Consider the following 23,950-nt stretch of genomic DNA (forward strand, 5'->3'; position numbering starts at 1 on the left):
TTCACGAAGGATCGCATGCACTCATTCATTGAGCTGACCCAGGCATACAGAGCCTCTCGCCAGCTCTACCCCCCGCCCCACCCCTCCCTAGATAACAGAGAGAGAGAGAGAAAACTTTACAGAGGAATTCGGGGCACGCCCCAGGGTCCCCGCACGACCCCACTGCACTCAAGTGTTTATGTTCCGAAGGTCCATAACACTGGCAGCACGGCCGGTGGCGATGGTCTGCACGGCCGGGTCCTCCGAGCGCAGCAGGGTCTCCCAGTCCTCCCAGGTCTTGAGGTTCTCTAGGTCCCGCGGGGGAGGGTCCGCCGGGCAGAGGGAAATGATGTGGAGGGAAGAGGCGACGGGTTCTGGGCATAGAGTGCATGCCGGAGTGGGGAAGGAGGGATGATAATGGGCTAGGGTAAGGGATGAAGGAAGTGTGTGTGTCTGTAGTCTGCGCCAGAGTGTTGCGTGTTTGTTATCTAGGGAGGGGTGGGGCGGGGGGTAGAGCTGGCGTAAGGCTCTGTCGCCTGGGTCAGCTCACTGAATGAGTGCACGCGCTCCTTCGTGAATCCCCGATCAGAGGCCACCTGAGCCCGGTTTAAAGAACCTCGGGCTAAAAGTTTGGCGGCCTCGTTTCCGGAATTCCCGGAGTGCGCGGGCACCCATATCAGCTCGACTTGGCGGGGCGGGGGGGCATCGGGCGAGTCCAGTATGCCAAAAGCAGGGACATGGACTCGGCCTCGAGCAAAATTTAGAATCGCAGTTTTAGAATCGCTTAAAATGTACCAGGCTTCCGTGCGGGTTATAGCAAGGGCAATGGCGGCTTCCTCTGCAGCCTCTGGGGAGGTGTCTGGAGGGAGAGGTAGTGTGAGCAGGGCGGATAAAGAGGAGTCCACCACAGCTGCTGTCGCTTCATCACCCGTGCAGGCAGCGTCCACCCACACGGCGTCCGGCTGGGGGCCGTACGCTCGATGAAGTGCCTTCGCACGGGCTCTGCGGCGCTGCTCATTGTGGGACGGGTGCATATTCCTCGGGAGCGGCCTGATGAGGAGCTCTCGGTGAAGGGATCGTGGGATGGCGAGGAGGGTTGGGTCGTTGGCCGGTATTTTGATTCCGAGGGTGTCCAGGATATACCGACCTGTGGAGGTTTGTGCGAGCCTGATGTATTGGGCCTGTCGGTGGGCCTCCACCAGTTCCCCGATCGTATTGTGGAGGCCCAGGCCTAGTAATCTGTCTGTGGGTGTGTTGAGGGGAAGGTGAAGTGCTACCTTGAATGCCTTGCGAATCAAAGCATCCAAAGCGTTTATGTCATGTTTGGATAGGTGTAAATATGGGGTAGTGTACAGCACACGGCTCAGGACAAAGGCATGAATGAGGCGACATAGGTCGCGCTCCTTCATGCCTCTATGACGTCCCGAAACCCTGCGGATGAGGTGCGATATCGCGCCTACAACCTGCTTGAGTTTCTTGAGGGTGGTGGTGTTTTTGCCATCGTTCTGGATGTGCAGGCCCAATACACGGAGGGTTCCAACCTCAGGTACCGGGTCCCCATTCAGTTCAATGGCAATGGGGGAGCGGGGGCAGCGGTGGTTCTTAGGCCGGATGAGGAAGAGTTCGGACTTCTCTGGGGAGCAAGACAGTCCGATGGTCCGTGCGTAATTTTGGCTGAGGGTGGCTGCTTCCTGTAAGGTGTTCTCTATATCTCCGTCACTGCCGTGAGTGGTCCACAGGGTGATATCGTCGGCATAAAGAGTGTGCTTCAGGTGGGGAATAGTGGCCAATTTTCGGGCGAGGGGGATGAGCGTAATGTTAAAGAGAAAGGGAGAAAGGACGGACCCTTGAGGGGTGCCGATACTCTGAAGAGTGTAGGAGGGGGAAGACAGAGGGCCGAACTGTATCTCAGCTGTGCGGTCAGTGAGGAATGCTTGAATGTAGACATACGTGCGCACACCCACATTCAAGGGGGATAGAGCAGTCATGATCGCCTGATGTTCAATGCGATCAAAAGCTTTGGAGAGATCCAAAGCTAAGACTGCCTTGGTGTGACCCGGAAGAAGCGGGTCGAAAATGTCGTGTGAGAGTTGCAGCATAGCGTCCTGTGCGGATAGATGGGGGCGAAACCCTACCATGCTATGCGGGTAAAGATTGTTGTCCGCCATGTGACTGGTGAGTCTCGCTAACACAACATGCTCTAGGAGCTTCCCAAGGCATGAGGTTAGCGAAATAGGGCGAAGGTTTTGAAGTGTAAGTGGTTTGTTGGGTTTAGGTATGAATATTACCTTCGCGTGGCGCCGGGACTGGGGGAGGTTGCCCTCCCTCCAGCACTGGTTGAAGTATTTCGTAATGTGGGTGATCGATTGGTCATCCAGATTACGGAGCATGGAGTTTGTGATTTGGTCTGCACCAGGTGCGGAGTTGGCGCGGAGAGTCAGGAGGGCCGCTCTGACTTCCGTCTCCGTGATGTCGGTGTCGAGTGTTGGATTTGCTTGTCCTGTGTAGTGCGGTAGAGGTATGGGGCCGCCAGGAGATGTGTACATGGTTCGAAGTGTGTCTAGAAGGGTGTCGGGATCGTCAATGTGTTCATGTGTGAGGCGTGTCACGTGGTGCTGTGTTGCTGATTTGGTGCGCGTGGGGTCAATGAGGTGTCGGAGGAGTTGCCATGCGCGTTTGCTGGACAGGTTTCCGGCGATGCCGTCACATATCTGTCCCCAGTTGGATCGGCAGAGCCCCTCAGAGTGCTGTTGGATTTGTGTCTGCAGCGCGGCCAGCCGCTTCTTAAGCGTTCTGTTGTGTTTGTTGCCTTTCCAGCGTTCTAGGATGCTGTGATAGGCCTCCCAGAGGTGGGCTAGGCGTGTGTCAAGGGTAGGTGTTTCGGTTGTAGTTTCAATGTCTCGCGTGTTGTGGTGAACGTCATGCTTGAGTGACTGCACCCATTCGTCGATGTCTGCGATGGGAGTGTCTGGGAGGGCGGTGCGTACAGCGCGAAAGGCATCCCAGTTAATGAGTTTGTGTGTTGTATTTGCGTGACGGGGTGCTTTGTACGGGACAGTGATTTGTATAATCTAATGATCACTGCCCAGTGTATGTTGTGTTCTGTTCCAGGTAACGCCGCGGATACAGCGGCTCAGCGTCAGGTCCGGACTGGTGTCCATGCTGACACTGTTGCCGATCCTCGTAGGCGTCTGAAACGTGTTGTGCACAGTGAGTTGGAGGTTCTGCAGGAGCAGCCAGAGCCTGCGACCTCGATGTGTCGTGGTTGTGTATCCCCAGTCAGTATGCTGACTGTTGAAGTCCCCGCCGATGAGTAGGGGATGTTTCCCTGCTAGATGATGTAGGTCTCGCAGAAGTGATTCTAGCGAGGCCATCGGCTGGGACGGGGGGTGGTATATGTTTGCTATAAATATGGAAGGGAGTGAATGTGTGTGATGTATAAGTTCAGTGATCACGCAGGGCGTCTCAGACGTGATGTGATGAGTTTTGTAGGTGAGGCTGCGGTGGACAAGTGTGGACGCCCTGGGTGTGTTAGTGGTATCTGAATGTGTAGATGTGTAGGAGGGGAGGGTTGCCCGGTGTGCAGTCTCCTGTAGAAGTAGTATGTGGGACGTGGGTGTGATAGTGGGAAGGAGAAGTTGCAGAGGCGCGCGCTTTGCCCGGAAGCCGCGGCAGTTCCAAGTTAAAATGGGTAGATAATTAGTGTTCCCCCCCGCCATATTGGATGGTAGGGGGATTGAGGATGGGAGTAAGACGGGTGTCAATTGGTATGTGTGGCTCAGGATAGGTGGTTTGTGCTTGCGGAGGAAGGATGGGGGGAGTGGAGGGGGTTTGAAGTTGGGTGAAGCGATGGTTAAGATTATGTTCCAAGAGTTCCATCATCTTGGTAAGCATAGCGTCCATGCGCTGCTCAAGTTTTTCGGTGAGGGTGGCGGCAATGTGATTGAATTTGGCCTCGAGGCGTGCGTCTAGCTCTTTTAGTTTGTGGTCAAATTTGGCTTCGAGTGCTGCTAATTTAGCGTCTATTTCTGAGGGTACGGGAGGGGGTGTGGCGTCTGTGGTGCGTTGTTTCTTTGCGGGAGGGGTGCTCGATGTGTCTGTGGATGATGGGGTCGAGTTAATGACAGCGGGTGCGGGTTTAGGGGGCATGGAGGGGGCGAGGGTGCTTAGGAGGGAGGAAAGGCGGCTTACCTCTTCACGCAAGGCCTTGAGCTCCTGGTCTCTCGGATCTGCCTGGGAGGACTCGGGTGGTGGGGGATGACGGGTAGCCTTGCCAGAAACGCGGTCTGCCCAGGTGAGACGCGTGGCGTTCTTGCTGCCATTCTGCCGGCTTGTAGAAGGCGACCGGGAAGTCGTCGAGCTGCGTCTGCTGGCTGTGCCTGGTTGATCGCAGCGGGAAAGCCGCGATGTATCCGGAGGATAGAGAGCGTTCTTCGGAGACGCTAGTTTGCGGCCCCGTCCCTTGCAGTTCCCGGTGCCGGTCATATGAGGGCCGCCGCAGAGAATGCAGCTGGGGGTGCATGAGGGCACATCTTCCTTTGGGTGGGACTGCCCGCAGCGGGGGCACTTATGAGACCTTGGATGGACGCACACATCCGCCCTGTGACCTGGGACGCGGCAGTTCGTGCAGGCGTCTATATGCCCTCGGTACGGTGTGCATCTGTGGAGGGCTCCTCCATAAAGAACTGCGCGTGGGACAGGTCCAGCCCTGAAAGTTATTAAGATGGAACGCGTGGAGCCCATTCGGCGGGCGTCCACGACGAGGGCGTCTGGGTTGCCGGTGAGCAGGTCTTGCAGGAGCTCTGACGGGGTCTCATTGCAATAAGCATTGGAGATGACTCCGCGTACTGCTCCGTCCGGCGGGGCTATGTAAGGTGCTATGGCGAATTCCTTGCCTTGGTGTGTGATGGTGTTCACGCGAACCAGAGCGAGCGCGTCATCCTTTAGGGGCGTGCTTACGGTGCAGGTGTTGTTGACCGGGTGTACCCTGATTTGGGTACGCGCTGGCTCCTTAAGCTGGGACGCCGCTTGGAGGATGGCCTCTCGTAGTTGTCGGGGTGGAAGCAGGTCCAGCTGCAGCCCGCCTCGTGATCTAAAAACGATCTTGTAATCTGCAGCAGAAAGCGGTGGCTGCTGCCGCGAACGCTGCGCAGCTGTGCGCGTTGCTTGCAGGTGCGCTGACTTTTCAAGGCATGGAGACTTGGGGGTACCGGTAGCAGAGGCTGCGCCCTCCTGGCGTCGGGTTGTTGAAAGTACGTCCTTGGAGCGGGCAGGCACACTAAGAATGTGCGTCCAGTCCCTTGGGTCGTAGTCGTTGGGGTTTAGAACCTCTCCGTGCACCTGCACCTCCATGATCTAGATAACAGACACGCAACACTCTGGCGCAGATTACAAACACATACTCTCCCCTCGCCCCTTACCCTAACCCACTATCATCCCTCCTCCCCCACTCCTGCTTGCGCCCTATGCCCAGAACCCTTCGCTTCTTCCCTCCACATCCTTTCCCTCTGCCCGGCGGACCCTCCCCCGCGGGACCTAGTGAACCTCAAGACCTGGGAGGACTGGGAGACCCTGCTGCACTCGGAGGACCCGGCCGTGCAGACCATCGCCACCGGCCGTGCTGCCAGTGTTATGGACCTCAGGAATATAAACACTTGAGTGCAGTGGGGTCGTGCGGGGACCCTGGGGCGTGCCCCGAATTCCTTTGTAAATAAAGTTTTCTCTCTCTCTCTCTACTCCAAAGAAATTCAACCGCCGCGGCCGCGATGGAACCCGCGTCTTTCGGGTCAGACAGAAAAAAAAGACATAAGTTAAGCATTGTTGGTGAACATGTCAATCTTTAGTTGGCTTCGCGGCTACTGCGCTAATTAGAACGGCTTACAAATAAGAGTTTTGGACAATGCGAGGGATGCACTGCGTTTACATTTACGCCGTTCCTTTGTTCCCGTTTTGCAGGGAACAGAGTGTGAGCGGCTTAGTTCTTACCTATTGAACTAGTGCGCGCTTGTTTGATTGGCATTGCAGTTCCGCACGTATATTGTGCGGCGGAACTTCAGACACTTCATCTTCATCATCAAACAACGGTGTTGCGCGTTTCTTATTTAGTTAGGGAGCGTGCTTCCCCCGCGGCATCCGGACACTGTGGACGTTATTAAGGCGGAAGCCTTTAATGCCTCATCGTTGTAAGCAGGAGTTGTCGACAGAAAATGTCACGCTTTTCAATTGGTCGAAATGCTCGTGACGTCACAGTGCGCGAATTTCAAATGGGGCCAATTGTACTTTGGCTAGTAACCATGCAACCAATCAAAGGGATCGTATAGTGATGCTCCAACTAAGTTGGACTGAGTTTAGTTAATTGCTTAATTAATCAATTAGCCTAATTAAGATAGAGGAAAATGAAGAGGTCAGAAGAAAGAGGAAAAGAAAAGAAAGACGCGCGCCGCAGCGACAACAGCGTCCGCGGAAGAAGACGCTGCTGAAAAAAAACAGATAAAGAGAAATTTATTGGACCCACAAGTACATAAAAGGGACCACAGTCCCTCGAACAGACAAATGAACAATACAGCGACATTCGTCGCTCAATAACACGAGTCGCGAAAAAAAAGATACAAAAGGCGACAACCAACACAAACACCAACAAACTCCACGAGAGTCCGGATTGTCCTCAAATGTCCAGAACGCGCGGGGGAAGCACGCACTACGGTACATACCACCAACGCGCACGTCACACACTTAATAGGGCAGGAGCCGCACCGTCACGCGACCCCTGTCGGCGGCGATGAAGCGGGTGCTCCACCGCCGCAAAAACTCCTCTTCTGGTAGTTGGATTCTGTCCAAGCACGCCTGTTGGAACAGGCGCGCTCGTACGCGCTGGAGCAGGGGGAACATCGCGCGCTGAGGCCGACCCTGCAACGAAGCGACGCCACGCTGGCGCCACAAAACAAAGGCGCCCACACAAAGAAGGAGGCGCACAAAAAAGTCGCGCGGCCTAGTGCGCGCGTCTAAAGAAACAAAAAACATGCGAGACATGAGTCTCCAAAAAGTGCGCGCCACGACGCACTCGAACATGGCGTGCTCGAGGGTCTCGGTCGCACCGCACTGGGGACACCGCGAAGAAGGAGCGATGCCCCACGCGGCGATGCGGACCCCCGTCGGTAGGACACTCCAGCCTCGCAGCCAGCCGAAGTCGCGGACGTCGGGTGGTAACGAATGCGACGTCAAGTCCCGCCACCGCACCTGCCTGCTCCGCTGAAGCTGGTCTGGTGTAGCCTCCTGGATGGCAAGGAGCTCGCAAACGCGGGAGGCCTGCGTCTCAGAGACGTCGACCTCGGGCAAGGTGGCGGTGAGGGACTCGGCCGTCCGGCAGACATACCGGTAGAACCCCGGCTGCTGTTCGGCTGAAGGACCTGTGCAGTTGCTAAAAAAGTGGCGCCGCGAAGTCCCGAGCAGGTATGCGAGGAGCCCTCTGCCCGGGTAGTCGGTGGAGTTGACTAGGTCGCGGACGCCTCTAACAGCGAGGATGCTGCACATGGTGCGCAGGTTGGGCAGGCTAAACCCGCCCATGCGCGTCGGAAGACGGAGGAGCGCGCGAGCGACGGTCTCTGTCTTTCCCGCCCAAAAAAAACTGCCGCAAAGGGTGGCTAAGCGGCGCGTGAAGGTGCGTGGCGGGCAAGCGACGCGAGCTACGTAGTACAGCGACGCGCACACGGAGGAGCGGATGACGAACGCGCGCTCCGACAGCGAAAGCTGGAAGTTAGCCGCCACTGCGAGACGGCGCTCCGCGGTCGCTCGTAGCTCGCTCCACGTTTCGCGAGCTACCTCCCCGGAGGAGAGGAAGACTACGCCTAGCACCTTGCATGCTGGGACCCACTCCACCTCGCCTAGCAGGTCGGACGCGAAGGCTCCGAAGCGGAGAGCCTTGCTCTTGCCCCTGTTGAGCAGGGCGCCGGACAGCTCGCTGTAAGAAGAAAATAGCCGACAAAACGCTACGAAGCTGTCCTCGTCCCGCAAAAACAGGGACACGTCGTCGGCGTAGGCTGACACCTTCACCTGGCCCTGGCCAGGCAAAGGGAAACCGCGTATTGAGGGGGACTCTGCTACGCGGCGCAGGAGGGGGTCAATACACAACACAAACAGCAACGGCGATAGGGGACAGCCCTGTCTAATGCCGCGCTGGATGCCGAACGGGTCGCTCAACGCGCCGTTAAAGAGCAAGCGGGCTGTGAGATCGGAGTACAGCCGCTCCAACCGCTCTACGAACTCGGGCGGGAAGCCGAAAGCCCCGAGAACGCCAAAAAGGTATCGGTGCTCGACCCGATCGAAGGCTTTAGACTGATCGAGCGAAACGAAACAACCCGGAATTCCCGTTCTCGAGGTAAACGTGAACAAGTCACGCGTTAGTGCGAGAGACGAGAAAACCGAGCGTCCGGGCACACTGCAGGTCTGCGCAGGGCTTACAAGCACCGATAAAACCTTACTCAACCTTTTAGCCAGCAGCGACGCCACGATCTTGTAGTCTGCGTTAAGCAGAGTGATCGGGCGCCACGCTTGCGGGTCAGATGGGCACCCGCCGGGCTTCAGGATGAGCACGACACGGCTATCTCTGAAAGACTCCGGCCTCTCGCCGTCCCTGACAAAGGCGTTCACCATCCGGAGAAGGTGGGGCTCCAGGACGGTGAAAAACCTAGCATAAAAGCTAGTGGGGATGCCGTCAGGGCCTGGAGCTGAGGCGGCGTTCATGCCCTTAACGGTCGCGAACAGCTCGTCGGGGCTAACCGGGGCGCTAAGCTGCGCGCCTAAGTCGTCCGGCACCTGCGGCAACGTTGCGCAAAAGCTAAGGAGAGCGTCCGTAAAAGCGCCGTTGCCCCGCCGTTCGGTCCCAGAAGCAAACAGCAGCGAAAAGTGACGCGTAAAGGCGTCACGGATCACTGTCGCGCTGCTGCTCCTGGTCCCGTCCGGCAAAACAACCTCGGTGACGCGGACCTGACGCGTGTCCTCGAGGCTACCTGCCCGTACTTGACGGAGTACGGTAGGGTCCGACACGGGCCTGCCCTGAGCTAAAGCCTGGGTCGCGGCTCGTGATGATTGGCGGAGAAGCGTGTGGTAGCGCGCTTTCAGATAAGTACAGATAAGTACGAAGCCGCGTTCGCTCCACCACCACGCACTTCCCCACTCAGTTCGACGTTGCTCGTTTCATATACGTTGTGTCGAACATCCTAGACAGTTCCAACAATTGACAGGTGAATGACAGAACACGATGGATAGAAATACAAAATATAAATATGAAATAGCCTAATTAACCTTTCTAGTTAGACCGCATAAATAAATAAAACCGAGAACGAAATTGGTCGAGTTGGGGAATCGAACCAGGGTCTCCGGAGTGCGATACGAGCACGCTAGCCACTCCGTAATGCCAGCAGAATGGTTTGGAATGAACAAAGGCGCGTCTAGCTAATACGGCGTCTTCGTTCACTCCCATCTTCCCCCTTTCCATTACGGCGAGGTGCAGGTGTCCACCCAGATATGCGAGAGAGATACATTTCCTTTCCTCAAAAAATAAATTTAAAGTCCAGCAAGGCGTACAGCCGAATTGGCGATGGCGTTCTGTGGACTCCCTGGCAGCGTTGCAAGACGCTGTCGCGTTCCACTCTTAGAGGCGAAGCTTAACATGTTAACCACACATCAGTAACACGCAGACAGCCAATGGACGCGTCATTCGCTGGCAGCACTTGAATCATCATTCACAACCACATTCGTGACAGAATGCTGTACTAAGGCTTTCGCCTTGCACCACTTTAGTCGCCAAAGTGACTCCTATTTTTTTTTACGTGGAGTGAATGACTTTTGTTTGCAGGGCGACAGGAGTCGCCGTCGTGTCTTGAGTGATCGCTTTTCCGTAATCGAGCGACACTAGTCGCGAACTGTACTCTTGTATTTTTTGAGGGACTGTGGTCCCTTATCGTGTAACCATGGGGTCCACAAAATTCAGGAGGCACTTTGACTGTCAAAAGTGCGTAGAGGCGAAAGCGTATTCCGCACCACTATGACTGCTTCTGTGGCACTGGTGGCGTCACATGTAATTGAGCACTAAGTACTAAGTGACAACAAATCACTAATCAATGGTTAATTACTGATTTGTGCCTGAATACTAATTAACTGCTAATTAATGACGCTTAGCTTCGCCTTTAGGAGTGGAGCGCGACAGCGTGTTGTAGCGCTGCCAGGAAGTCCACGGAACGCCACCACCCGTTCGGCGCGATGCCTTGCCCTTTGAACGCTTTTTGAGGAAAGGAAATGGTGCAGTAATTCTCTGTCATCTCGGGGGACACCTGAACCGAACCGTAGAGGAAGGAAGTGGGAGTGGAAGAAGAAAGACAAAGATGGCCCCTAATGAAGAAAATGAAAATTGTATCTGAGGAAACGAAATTAGGCAGTAACTGTCTCACATATCTCGGTGGACACCCGACAAAATTAAGGGGGGGGGGGGCACTTTTTTGACCTAAAGTGTGGTCACTGATGTGTGGTTAAGCTTCGCCTCTAAGAGTGGAACGCGACAGCGTCTTGCAACGCTTCCAGGAGTCCATAGAACGCTATCGCCCATTCGGTTGTATGCCTCGCTCGTCGGTAAATTGGTTTTTGAGGAAAGGAAGTGTATCTGTCCCTCATACCTCGGTGGACACCTAAACCTCGCCGGAAGGGAAGGGAGGATGATGGGAGTGAGCGAAGACACCGTTTTCACTAGACGCGCCTTTGCTCATTCCAAACCATCGAGCTGGCATGGCGGAGTGGATAGCATGCTCGTCTCACACTCCGAAGACCGGGGTTCGATTCCAGAGCTCGACCAATTTCTTACTCGGTTTTATTTATTTATATGGCCTGACTAGAAAAGTTAATTAGGCTAATTGGGTAATTAAGCAATTAACTAAGCTCAGCCCCACTTACTTGGAGCATCACTATCTACGATCCCTTCAATTGGTTGCCTGGCTACTAGCCAAGGTACAATTGGCCCCGTTTGAAATTCGCGCACTGTGACGTCACGACCGTTTCGACCAACTGAAAAGCGTGACATTTCTGTCGACAACTGCTGCTTACAACGATGAGACGTTAAAGGCTTTCGCCTTAATAAAATTCTCTTGAGAACAACGGTAGCTCACACGCTGCTTCTGTAGCTGGTGAACGCCTTGGTGTGTGTTCCGGCCGCCGGCTTGCGTCTGTGGCCGGTGTTTAACCTCTGGACGTGCTCTTTTGTTAAGGTGTCCTTCGGTTGGCGGGCGCCTCAATATGGTGAGCGAGCCACCTACAAAGGCTCTTGCATTTGATGTCATCGTCCCTGAGGGGGCTAGTCCGGAGGATGTCGTCGATGCGACAGCCTCCGTTGTTGGATTGGAGCGAGTTTACTGCGTCCAGCACTTCGGTGGACGCAACTACCAAGTAACTGTGAACAGTGAAGCCGCCATGGCTACAATCATCGAAGCTTCCTGCCTCATCATCGGTAAGGAACGCGTCGCCATCGTCCCCATGAGCCCGCAGGTGACCCAGGTGACTGTTCTCTTTCTGCCCGCTCGTGTACAGTGACACCCTTGTCAAGGCTCTCTCCCTTATGGCAAGGTGCTGCACATATGTCGCGGCGTCATGGGGTCGCGTCCCACTGTCACCACTGGGACCCGCTACGTGCGAATGGTAATGAAGCCGGATTCACCCGTACCCAACTACATCAAGGTCGCGGGCCACCGCGTGACGCGCGATTACAAAGGCATGCAGCGCCTTTGCCGGCTTTGTGCGTCCACTGCGCACTTCAGGGCACAGTGCACGGCTCCTTTCTGCGCCCGCTGTGGGGTCTTTGGTCACCTAGGTCAAGGTTGCGTGCTGCCATGTCGCCGTTGTGGTGACCAACACGCTACCGTGGCGTGCGCTATAAAGCCCTCGTACTCGGAGGCTGCGGCCCGCCCTGCGCCGCCGCAGGCCACACAGGGAGCCATTGAAACCATCAAGGAATCCGGCGGATCCAAAACCGACGCCGTTAAGGGTGCTTCCGCTGCGTCTCAGCATCAATGCGTGGAAGAACCCGTGTCGGCTGTTGATGCGTTCAGTGCTGCACCAAGCAAGCAGACAGTAAAGGTGCCTACTGCGTCAAGGCCGGTTCACATGCAAGCGACTGAGCGATTGAGCGGCGCGTCGCAGTGAAAATTTCCAGCTTTTAGAAACCTCGCTGCTCATCGCAGCGACGACTCAAAACGGGTTTTTCCGCCGCGGCGACAGAATTCGCTAGCATTTCAGCTTGCATGTGAAACAGGCTTCAGCCTCACTCTCTCCGAGCATCCCTGATGCCACGAGGGCGGAGCCCTCGATCCCCTGATGCTGAAAAAAATCCCTGATGCTGAGAACGTGCCTCTCTCGGAGCCCGTGCTACAGCCCGCGGCCAGCATTGCGGTTTTGAGCAGGGACGCCGACATAGCTGAGGTTGACGGTGACGACAGCAGCTTGCCGTCCTCAGCCTGTTCAGTCAACCTCGTCATTGATGAGACTGTCATCATGCCTGAGGAGGAACCGACGCCGCCGTCGCCGTTGTCGGCATCGCTTGGAGAGGAGCCAAGATCATTTCCAGACGCTGACCCTGTGCAGTCGCTGTCCTCTTCGACATCGAAGACCAGCGCCAGAACTTCCAGCGCACAGTCGTCAGATGTTGAGATGGTCGCTTTGGCTTCGGCCTTAAAGCGTCCACATGCGTTAACTACGGGCTCGGACAATTCTGCAGGTCAGCCAAGGAGGCCTCGTGCCTCCTCAGGTCTGACACTCCGAAAAATATGAGGTCGTGTAGCGCCGTTCGCGGCGCGCTTTGTATTGCCTACACATCACGACTGTCCAGGTTTTATTTTTCATTTCCAAAATGACTAACCTTTAGGTTACTACTATTAACGTGCAGGGGTTCCGCAGTGTTTCGAAGCAGGCAGCGGTGGTCGCATTCGCTCGTTCCTCGGGTTGCGATATCGTCTGCCTGCAAGAAACCAATTTTTTTTTTGACTCAGTGACGTGTAGAAATTCAAGCGTAGGTTTGGCATCGACGCCTTCTTTTCGTACGCCAGCATGCGTTCTAGCAGCGTTGGCGTTCTTGTTTTGAACCACTTACTCTTGCGAGATCATCGTGTTATCTACGATGCACTTGGACGCGTGCTGGCGTTCGACTGCGCGTTTAACGCACTTCACCTGAGAATTCTTTGCATTTATGCGCCTGCGCATTCTAATTTGGTGAACGCATTCTTTAAAGATTTAGATGTGTATTTTCTTGGAGGGCGTAATGTTGTGATGTTGGGCGATTTCAACTGCGTGCTCGATACGGTCGCTGATGTGCAGGGCCCTGGTAGGGGTAGGCCAGGTCGGAATGCGCGCGAGTTGCGCCGCCTAGTCAGCCATTTCATGCTCACAGACGCTTATGAGCTGCTCTACGGCAACGTCTTTGTGTGGACTTGGCGTCGCGGGTTATCGGCAAGTAGGTTAGACAGTGCGTATGTTCCGACGAGCCCTTCGCAGACAGTGTGTGCAGTTAATGTAATGACGCTGCCATCCTCGCCGGTGCACATATCAGACCACCGCCCTTTTCTTCTATCAATCGCGGTTCTGGCAACTGCAGTATCTCCTCAGAGACCACAGCTCCATTGAGCCAAATCGTAACTGTTGTTGTTGCGACTGAGAGAAGAATGAAAAAGAAAGTGCACGGGCCTGCCAACTGGCTCCAGCCGAGCCACCGCCGCTGCCACGTGCAGATAGAGTTAAAAGATCAGAGGAAAGAGAAAAAGGATAGAAAAGACGCGCGTCTCAGCAACAACTGCGTCCGCCGGAGCGGACGCTGGCTGAAAAAACAGATAAGCGGCCGTAGCCGCGCTTCGTCACCACCTCCAAATCGTCACTCCTACTTTGTTACATTTTTTGTCAAACAGCGCACTATTTTCATTGGAGAGATGTTATTGGTGCTCAAAATATTAAAAAATTACAAAACATCCGTCAGATTCCAAGCAGAGGCACTTGAAATCATTCACTACACAGTTTTCTATCAAATTTTAAGGCCGCTTTAGGGTGCAGCGAATTATAAAATACCTTTGTATGCTTCCGCCTTGGGAAATTTGTTCCCAGAGGTTACGCCTATGTTACAAAACATAATATGAAGCAAAAAAAAGCTTCAATACATGGCGTCTGACTCACCAAGAAAAAATTAAAAATGCCTTTCGAGGAAAGGAAATGGGGCCTTAACTGTTTCACTTCTCGATGTGCACCCGAACTGCATTGCACCTTAAGGTAAAGGACGGAGAGAAAGAAGAAAGGAGGAAACAGGTGGCGTAGTGGTGGAGTTCTCCAGGGTAAATTAGTAAATGGGTTTCTGAGGAAAGGAAATGGAGCAGTATCCTCACATACTTCGGCGGACACCATAACCGCGCCGTAAGCGGAGGGAGGAAGGTGGGCGAGAAAGAAGAAAGAGAGAAACAAGAGAGAAAGAGGTGCCGTAGTGGAAGTCTGCGGAATAATTTCGACCACCTGGGGATCTTTAACGTGCACTGACATCGCACAGCCCACGAGTAAAATTGGTAAATTGGTAAATTGGTTTTTAGCCCGGCCGCGGTGGCTCAGTGGTTGCGGCGCTCGGCTGCTGGCCCGAAAGACGCGGGTTCGATCCCGGCCGCGGCGGCCGAATTTCTATGAAGGCGAAATTCTAGAGGACCGTGTGCTGTGCGATGTCAGTGCACGTTAAAGAACCCCAGGTGGTCGAAATTTCCGGAGCCCTTCACTACGGCGTCCCTCATAGCCTGAGTTGCTTCGGGACGTTAAACCCCAATAAACCAAACCAAACTAAATTGGTTTTTGAGGGAAGGAAATGGCGCAGTATCTGTCTCATATATATCGGCGGACACCTGAACCGTGCCGTAAGGGAAGGGAGGAAGGTGAGACTGAAAGAAGAAAGAGAGAGAAGTGAAGTAGTAGAGGTCTCCGGAATAATTTCGACCACCTGCAGATCTTTAACGTGCACTGACATCGCACAGCACACGGGCGCCTCTTGCGTTTCGCCTCCATCAAAACGCGGCCGCCGTGGTCGGGTTCGAACCCGGGTACTCCGGCTTGGTAGACGAGCGCTTTACCACTGAGCCACCGCGGCGGGTACAGCACACGGGCGCCTCTTGCGTTTCGCCTCCATCTGAACGCGGCCGCCGCGGTCGGGTTCGAATCCGGGTACTCCGGCTCGGTATACGAGCGCCTTATCGCCCAGCCACCGCGGCGGGTAGGTCTCGGGGCATTGACATTTTACGGGCACTGACATTTGACGGGAAGTGACATGTCGGGCACTGACATGACGGGCACTGACATTTGCAAAGCGCATGGTCGCTTTTCCGTTTCGCCTCCATCGAAACACGGCTGCCTCAGTTGGGTTCGAACCCCGGATAGGATAGGATATGCGGGTAGCTAGAGGGCTACCCACTAAGACGACGGTCGAAATGTCTTGGCTCTCGGCGACGGCTTCGGCCAGGTGGGCAAGTTGTAGTTGAGTCTCCGGGTTCAAGCTCAGTAGAAAGGCCTCGAACTGATCTTTCGACTTGGTCGTCCCTCCCGGGGGGCATGAGGCTGCTCCTATAGTATGTGATCCCAGTTGACCGCGAATTACAACTCAGTAGCCAAGCGCCCTAGAGATGAGCTCCCGCGGCATGTTGTCGGTTTTGCTGCTTCAGAGGCTAGCGATACCTTCTTTCTTTTTAATCGTAATAATTGTACGGCTATGTTTGAGGCTTCTTATCATCACGTTCTTCTCCGCACGATTACGATCAAAAGAATGAGTTTACGCGAAAAAAATAGTACAATCGGATAGAGCATCGGAAAATCTCGCGCGAAAAATCAGGGGGTTGAGGTGGGTTAATTAGTTAATTAATTAAAGCTGAAAATGTCCAAAAAGTGGTAGAGGCCAGAGTAAAGGTGGAGCGAAATTTGAAAGCTCTGGAGGTGTGGCACCACATGACCTGAAGTCTAGGCAGAGCCAATGCATGGCGCCAAATTGAAAACAAAGCCAGGTGGCGCGATGTTTGAAAACTCAGATGGGCAATTGGTTGAACTCGGTTAAGTAAAACAATTAATTGTGGTATTGTGGTATTAATTGCAATGCAGGGGCCGAGGGGCACGTCAAGCCAAAATTTCTGGCTTTTTCCCCTCGGCCCTCACCATGTGTACATGAGAAAATAAATTGAAATTGAAATTGAAATATTGATAAAGTATCTTTAAGTGATCGATAAGTCAGCTATAATTGGTCGATAAGTGATCGTCAGAACAACCAGAGACGTCAATATAGTATGTGGACGTTCTGCTTTCGCATTGCTCTAATGTGGGTCTCCCAAGTGATCTAAAAGTTGTTTTGAACCCTGCCGACCTCAACATCGGTCCCCGACGCAATTTCGTATAATGAAGCTAGTAAGGCTCCCGACTTAGCATGCGGAGTACCATAGTAGCGAAAAATGACGGGTCATACTCCGCCAGGACAAAGTTTGAAAGTGCATGGTAGCATGCTACTTCACCTCTGTAGTAGATGACGAATTTCGGCAAGAGAGAGAGAGAATAAACTTTACTTATAGAGTCTTTGAAGAGGAAGGCTCCCGTCTGGCGCAGGTGGGCTACTGTGCGCCTGGTGGCCTCGATTTCTTGGAGCTAGGCGACCTGGTAAGCTCTCTCTGTGAGCAACATTTCTTGCCACAGGTACGAGGTGCCCAGCGCTGTCTCCCCTTCCTCATCTGTGGTTATTCCGCTGAAAAGGATCTTACTGTGGGCCCACATGATGTGGTTAAGGTTAGCAAACGCTCCGCAGCTTTTTATTTTGCAGAGTATATATCTGAATGAATTTTGGCTAGTATTGCGGGGCAAGGGAATGTGTGCGTTTGGAGCTGCCTAAGAGTGGTTGCTTGCTCTTGCGTGAGCGTGGGGTTGGGAGGGGGATATTCCTAACTGGTCCTTTGATAGAAAGTCGCGATTTCACTAAAACTCAGTAGATGGTCCCTCGCTGAGCTGGCCGCGTGGTTTGGGAACCTGTCTGGTCCTGCCCAGATAGTTCTCGGGCTATGTAGTTCACCTTTTCGTTTCCTAGGAGGCCTGAGTGTGTGGGGGTACATATTATTTTGATTCGAGCTTCTGGGCAGTATTTGCTAATTAGGTTTACGGCCGGGGGATGTAGTCTGCCTTTTATGAAGTTATTTATCGCAGTTTTTGAGCCGCTAATTATGGTATTTTCCTGCGAAACCTTTATGCACATGGCGTATGCTATTGCTGCTTCTTCTGCTTCTTCCGGACTTTTCACTGGTATGGCCGCAGCTGCTATGTATTATTCTCCTTTGGGGTCAGAATTGCGGCAAGATCAGGCCGTCGAGCGTAATCTCTGCGGTCTTGGATTTTCCGAGCATCATCACCTGGAGTATGGCACTCCATGAGTTCTGACTCGTAAGTGTTCTTTAGCTCTTCCTGAGACGCAGCTGGGTGTACATCGTGGATTACGTCGTGTACATCTCCAGGAGCCGCCACATGCGCGTTTACATCGTGAGCCTTTCGGGTGAATTTGAGTCGAGTGGAGAAGAAGACGAAGAGCGCTGCGAACAGCAGCTTCTCTTGATAGAGGTCATCATCATCATCATCTTGATCGAGCTCCTGCTTTTTCAAAATAATTTGTGCTTCTGTGGCCTTCAAGGCAACCTCGCCGTCCCAGGCGATGGCGGATGACCCGCCGCCTCTGCTGCCTTCTGTGGTTAGCAGTGTGAACCGCACAGATCAACCTGGATGCAGTATGGATCTCCCCTCAGAGCTCCCGGGGTCGTCTAGTTTCTCCGACTCGGATGACATAGAGTTCGACGGTGGCTACACCGAGATTGTGAGTCGGCGCCTGAAGGGGAAGCTTTCCAAAACCCCGACTGAGTGTGGGCGCAGTGTGCGTACGAAGCGGGCTAACAAGTCCACTGTGACCACGAAGATGCCTAACCAACACAGTATGAGCAAGAAGACTGCTAACAAGGCCAATGTAAATGAGCAATCTCTCACTTACACAATTTCATACATGCCTGTTGAGGATTTAGAGAATCTCAACTCCATCAACAGGCAGACTTTGACTCTTCTTCTTGAACGACTGAATCCGGGCCAAGTCAAAGAAGTGCTTATTAATGCAAGAAGGAATATCCTCTCTGTTGATGTCTCTAGCCAGGCCACCCTGGAGAAGTTGAAGACCGTGTCTGCCCTTGGCAACATACGAGTCTGCTCGTTCTTCGCTCATGGACTTAACACTACTGCTGGTGTGATTTCTGACGTGGACATAGAGATCAAGGATATGGACTTTGTGCAACTGCTATCAAGTTCTGTTCGCATAACTGACATCCACCGTTTCGGCCAATCACGGTGTGTCAAACTAGTGTTTGAGGGTACTACTTTACCATCCCATGTGAAAGTGGGTTTTGTGAGGCACCCAGTGCGTCCTTATGTGCCCCGACCGGTGCAGCGCCGAAAATGCCAGAAGATTGGACATGTAAGTGCTGCGTGTACGAGCACTAAAGCATGTCCGCTTTGTGGTGGCGTGCACGAGGGACCTACATGTGCGATTGAGCCTCAAGTTTGTGCCAACTGCAAAGGTCCTCATGAGGCAACGTCTAGGGAATGTCCGAAGGTGAAAACAGAGATGAAGATCTTGAAGAAAATGGTGAGAGACCATTCTACTCACCGAGAAGCAGCAATCGCGGTACGTCGCTCCAGGAGGAGGACACGAAACCGGCAGAAGAAATTGAGCTCAGTAAATGACGTGTCAATACATCAGGAGGACCGAGACCGCTCTGCCGCGCAGAAGCCACCGCCTCCAGCTCCGCAAGAGCCAAGACTGTCAACCACCCAGGAGGACTCCGCAGAGTGGCCACCTCTACCATCGCGTACTGTAAGCTCTGTGACACGTCCGCCTGTGCGTCCGCCGGATGTGTCTACAACAGATGATCAAATCAGGGCGATGCTGAAACAGCTGATAGGCACCTTACGGCTGATAATTGCTGGAGTGGACACGCCAATTGCTAAGGCTGCTGTCCAAATTTTAGACGCTATTGAACCGGTGCTTGCCACCCTTTAATAGCAGTCAAAAATTATGGCTCTACCGTCGTCAGCACCCTCACTACAGGAGAGAATCTCTCGATCGGCTGTATTACAATGGAATGCTCGAGGTCTGCGAGGCCGCCTAGCAGATTTCAGGCAGATGATTTTCAAGTACCGATTTCCAGTGCTTGTAATATGTGAGCCTAATATCACATCTCCTTTTCGACTGTCCGGTTATGAAAGTTTCCTCTCTGAAGCGGCTGGGCATTTGAGCAAGGTACTACTATGCATCCGTCGTGAACTCACTTACATTCGGCATCAAATTCCTGGGGGCAGTAGCAACGAGTATGTTGCAATCACTGTGACTCTGAATGGGCGCACAATCTCTATTATAGGTGGCTACATACCACCAAGGGGTCGATTTGATGCCCTACGACTACAATCGCTACTCGACAGCGTTTCGGAGCCCCATATAATAGTAGGAGATTTCAATGCGCATCACCACGGCTGGGGAAGCGCCATTACGAACGTTCGAGGACGGGATATCGCCACGTTCATGGACAATGCAGGTCTTGTTTTGCTCAATGATGGCGCGCCGACATTTCTACGAGGGACTACCTACAGCAGCTGCCTGGACCTTGCATTTGTATCCAGGCGCCTCTCATCGTTCGCAACGTGGTGTGCTGATATTGAAACTTACGGAAGTGACCACATACCAACGTATGTGCAGCTACGGTGGTTTCACCGTCTTCCAAATGCCAAAATACGTTGCACCGACTGGAGTGCTTTCCGCATTGCTCTAGAAGAAACCTGTGGTAACCTCGCTGAACCAACAGATGTGGAACAGCGTATTATTTCGGCCATGCAAGATACAACGCGCAACATCTCAGCGCCTAATTCCACAGCTCCAGTGGATGTGATCTACGCGCAGCTTCGGGCGATTCGTCGGCGCGCAGAAAGAAAATACCGGAGGACAAAGGATGTCTCGGATCTCCGGGCCTCTCGACGTGCCCAGAAGCAAATACAGCGCTATTTGGAGAACCTAGGCAAACAACGGTGGCGGTCATTTTGCAGCAGATTGGATCCCCGCAAACCACTCTCCAAAATCTGGCACGTCGTTCGAGCACTGCCGACATTTCCCCAGCAGAAACACCCTTTCCGTGCATTGGCACTTTATGAAAGACGGCAAGAACTAGAGGTGGCAGAGGATTTCTGTTCGAGAATTGCCGGAAGCGCTTCTTCACCTCGGCAGCATCGATGTGCTACCCCCACGATGGACGATCGACTGGACATCCCCTGTGAGTGAGCAGCCGGTTTCCTGTAGGGCGATTATGTCTGAAGGATAGGTGCAATTTGTGATGTGTTGTTTAAGAAGACCCTGCTTTCGGCGGATTCCACGGCAGTTCCACTGCCATCTTTCGAGGGTTTCCAACTTGACCCAGCTTTTACGGTTTTGAACAAATACAAGGCAGCGCAAGGAGACGCGGACTAGACGAGACAACAAGGACGGCGCACGGTTGCTCGCCATACTGAGATGGCCTGTTATAGGTTTTTACACTGGATTACATGGCTGTATTATACTAGGCGCTCTCTATCCTTGCGCGTCTCGTCTTCGATGTTGGAGATGAGGTTCCTAAGATTCGTCAATGCATTGTTAACAGCCGCCATGGCAGTTGTAAATTCCTGCCACCCTATAGTTGTCGCCCGATCTTCGTCTGTTTGTGGGTTAGTGTTGTTATGCCTTATTCTTTGGGCCTTTAGTTCGTCTATGAGATCGTTTAGTTTCTGTCTCAGCTGAGCGTTTTCTGCCCTGAGCGTCTGAATTATTTGTCTTAGATCTTGAGCTTCCTTGTTAGATTGCCCATTAGCGTTGTTACCTGTCACTGTTGTCGGTGTGTTCGTGTTTTTTGGAGCAGTGGGAGAGGTAGGGAAAAGATGCTCTTTCCAGGTCACCCTGGTTTCTTCTTTTTTTGCCGTGGTATTTTTCTGCTGCTGCTTCTTTTTGGATTCCGTACCGTCCCGGGTCCTGGACGGCGATCTCGACTTTGCTCCTGATGTTGATGCCGATCTCGACTCGGATCTCGAACTGGAGTCCTCGCTGAACCAGGGTTTCCGGGCCCGGCTGCGTACGCCATTTTCTCAGCCGCCTGGTTCCTCTTTTTTCTCGTCCGTGGTTTCGTTTTCCTGAGGCGTTCCTTGCACTCCTTTGCCCCTGTAGGATGCGGATCCGTGTATAGCGCACACCTGGGCTCGTAGGAGTGTCCATCCTCGATCACTGGCTCGATGCATTTGGAGCGGACGACGACGTCAGGTGTCGGGCACACATCCGCCCTATGTCCAGCCTCGAAGCATGTATAGCACACTTGCCGCGATGATCGATAGAGGGAGCAACGTATCTTGCCGCCATTGTAGTATACGTAGCGCGGAACGATCTTTCCCTCGAAGGTAATGACGGCACTTTCGGATTTTCCAAGCATTCTTGCATAAAGTATTTTAACTCCTTGGGTACATACAAGAAGATGTGATAGTAATTCAGTTGCCGTGGTCCCGAAGTCTAGTCCATGAATGACACCTTTGCACGTATTGTGCGGCGCGGCCACGTAAGCCGTCACTGCTCAGTCATTTCCACCAACGCGTAGACTCGACATACACTGCACAGCACTGACAGCCTCCATGCTTAGCGTGCTGAGATAGCGGTGTTGGATCGGTTGCGTAGCCGTATAAGGAAGCTGCCTTCGTGGCAGATGTCTGGTTTTCCGCATGCTTTGGTATAGCCCGGGCCATTTGATGCGTGCTCAGTTCGCTGATGTTGAGTCCACTCTTCGGTCTAAGGATGACTTTGAAGTCGTTTTTTAGCAGAGGAGGCAACTTCTCTCTCCGAACGGGTTTCCACTTGAGTTTGGGTTGGCTCAGCGCTGAGTTGTCAGCCGCGTCTGTCCCCGCCTCCGGAACGGCAATCAGTCTCGAGTTGTGGTATTTGGCAGTGAACCATCCCCTGTTGTCAATTGTTCTCTTTTGCGAGAGGTCGGTAGCGCTGCCGGTAGCGTCGTCATCGCTTTGAAGATTCTCTTCGAGCGGTGTCTTGGCTCCAGCCGACGCCTCTATGTCAGCGCCAGCCATCCTCACGGGTGCGGTGTGAGGTGTAGCAGCGTTTCTTCGAGCCGACGGCCCGACGCCGCCTAGGCTTAGCGCGCCATTCTCCGCCTTGCATTTTCAGACGGGCAGAAAACGGCGAAATCTGGACTCACGGATGAAAAGCGATTATCCACGGATTTCACTTGATCACTAAAAAAAACGTTGGAGTACTTAATTTCTAATATGGGCACGTTTTCCGGGAGAAATGAGGCTCGAGGCAGGAGCACTTGCCTGTTCATTCCTAACTATCGAGCTTGCATGGCGGAGTGGTTAGGGTGCTCATCTCGCACTCCGGAGACCCTGGTTCGATTCCCCAACTCGACCAATTTCCTACTCGGTTTTATTTATTTATGTGGTCTGACTAGAAATGATGATTCGACTAATTGGTCTCTACCATTGCTCTAATGCCATCCATCATGTCCTGTCACTCACCTGTCAAGTGATGCAACTCTGTAGAATGTTCTACACAATGTCTATGAAACGTCTAACTATTAATGATTGCTAAGCATGACTTTTACATTTGGTGATACTAGTTGATGTGTGGTTAGTGATAGTTAACTTGACCTTAACTAGTAAAAATATTAATGAGTGTTAGTTAAGGTACAGGCGCAGTGCACAGTCCCACATGCCACTTCATAACTACTACTAATTTCCAATTAGTCATTTAGTCATTAAGTGCAAAGATAAAATCATGAAATCCCTCTATATCATGTTCTGATGTCTTTCGGTTGCACCCTATTATCGATTGATTGGCATATTCCCAATAAGGCATGCATCCGAAACGCGGAACATTCGCTAACACATCTTGGTCACAACAGTATGAGGTATTAAAGGCTTTCGCCTAAGTAGTAATTAACTGCTAATTAATGACGCCTAAGCTTAGCCCTTAGGAGTTGAACGCGGCAGCGTGTTGTAGCGCTGCCAGAGTCCATAGAACGCCACCCCCCGTTCGGCGTGGTGCCTTGCCCTTTGAACGCAACGCTTTTTGAGCAAAAGAAATGGCGCAGTAATTCTCTGTCATCTCGGTGGACACTATATATATATATATATATATAGAACCACACCGTGCAGGAAGGGAAGAAGTGGGCATGAAAGAAGAAAGAGAAACAGGGGCCACCCGTCAAAAGCGTAACACTTGTGCTGACAAGCTTCTGCCGACATCCTTTCGTCAACAACGATGAGGTACTAAAGGCTTTCGCCTAAAAAACTCTGCTGGGTACAACTTATTCAAAAGCTGAAATCAGACACATGGAGAGACCAAAATAAAGAGAGGAGAGAAGTAGAGCACGAGAGGATCTCAAGCCTTTATTCGAGAATTTATTGTTTACCAAAAAACTTTACAATTCAATAGAGAGAGAGAGAGAGAGAGAGAGAGAGAGAGAGAGAGAGAGGAAACTTTATTTCAACAGGAATTCGGGGCACGCCCCAGGGTCCCCGCACGACCCCACTGCACTCAAGTGTTTATGTTCCTAAGGCCCATAACACTGGCAGCACGGCCGGTGGCGATGGTCTGCACGGCCGGGTCCTCCGAGCGCAGCAGGGTCTCCCAGTCCTCCCAGGGCTTGAGGTTCTCTAGGTCCCGCGGGGGAGGGTCCGCCGTGCAGAGGGAAAGGATGTGGAGGGAAGAGGCGAAGGGTTCTGGGCATAGGGCGCATGCCGGATTGGGGGAGGAGGGATGATAGGGGCTAGGTTAAGGGGTGAGGGGAGAGTATGTGTCTGTAGTCTGCGCCAGAGTGTTGCGTGTTTGTTATCTAGGGAGGGG

At 53.0% G+C, this 23,950-nt stretch overlaps 2 protein-coding genes across 2 annotated transcripts; one reads left to right on the forward strand and one right to left on the reverse strand.

Annotated features, from left to right (window-relative positions):
- Positions 1-115: 115 nt before the first annotated feature.
- Positions 116-13,119, reverse strand: LOC149328008 (uncharacterized). Its single transcript, XM_089561299.1, has 6 exons — positions 13,106-13,119; positions 11,908-12,070; positions 8,546-8,790; positions 7,798-7,909; positions 4,171-5,334; positions 116-353 (listed from the first exon to the last, which is right to left on the reverse strand). Exons 1-6 carry the CDS (start codon positions 13,117-13,119, stop codon positions 288-290), a joined length of 1,764 nt encoding a protein of 587 aa, XP_089417425.1. The 3' UTR covers positions 116-287.
- Positions 13,120-17,639: 4,520 nt separating this feature from the next.
- Positions 17,640-21,182, forward strand: LOC149328009 (uncharacterized). Its single transcript, XM_089559651.1, has 2 exons — positions 17,640-17,947; positions 18,017-21,182. The coding sequence occupies exons 1-2, from the start codon at positions 17,702-17,704 to the stop codon at positions 19,088-19,090; spliced, it is 1,320 nt and encodes a 439-aa protein (XP_089415777.1). The 5' UTR covers positions 17,640-17,701; the 3' UTR covers positions 19,091-21,182.
- The last annotated feature ends 2,768 nt before the right edge of the window (positions 21,183-23,950 follow it).

Source organism: Amblyomma mixtum, chromosome 9 (genome assembly GCF_055824585.1).
Source record: "Amblyomma mixtum isolate Tamu chromosome 9, ASM5582458v1, whole genome shotgun sequence".
In the NCBI taxonomy this organism is placed as follows: domain Eukaryota; kingdom Metazoa; phylum Arthropoda; class Arachnida; order Ixodida; family Ixodidae; genus Amblyomma; species Amblyomma mixtum.

Bases quoted from the DNA above. Each gene is read 5' to 3' on its own strand.
- LOC149328008 (XM_089561299.1), bottom strand. The intron at 8,791-11,907 runs GTACGAGGGCTT...ACGTTGCCGCAG, and splicing joins GGGCGGGCCGCAGCCTCCGA to GTGCCGGACGACTTAGGCGC. The intron at 7,910-8,545 runs GTGCCCATCTGA...CCTGCTCAACAG, and splicing joins CTCATCCTGAAGCCCGGCGG to GGGCAAGAGCAAGGCTCTCC.
- LOC149328009 (XM_089559651.1), top strand. From the start codon at position 17,702: ATGGCGGATGACCCGCCGCCTCTGCTGCCTTCTGTGGTTAGCAGTGTG. The intron at 17,948-18,016 runs GTGACCACGAAG...AATGTAAATGAG, and splicing joins AGCGGGCTAACAAGTCCACT to CAATCTCTCACTTACACAAT.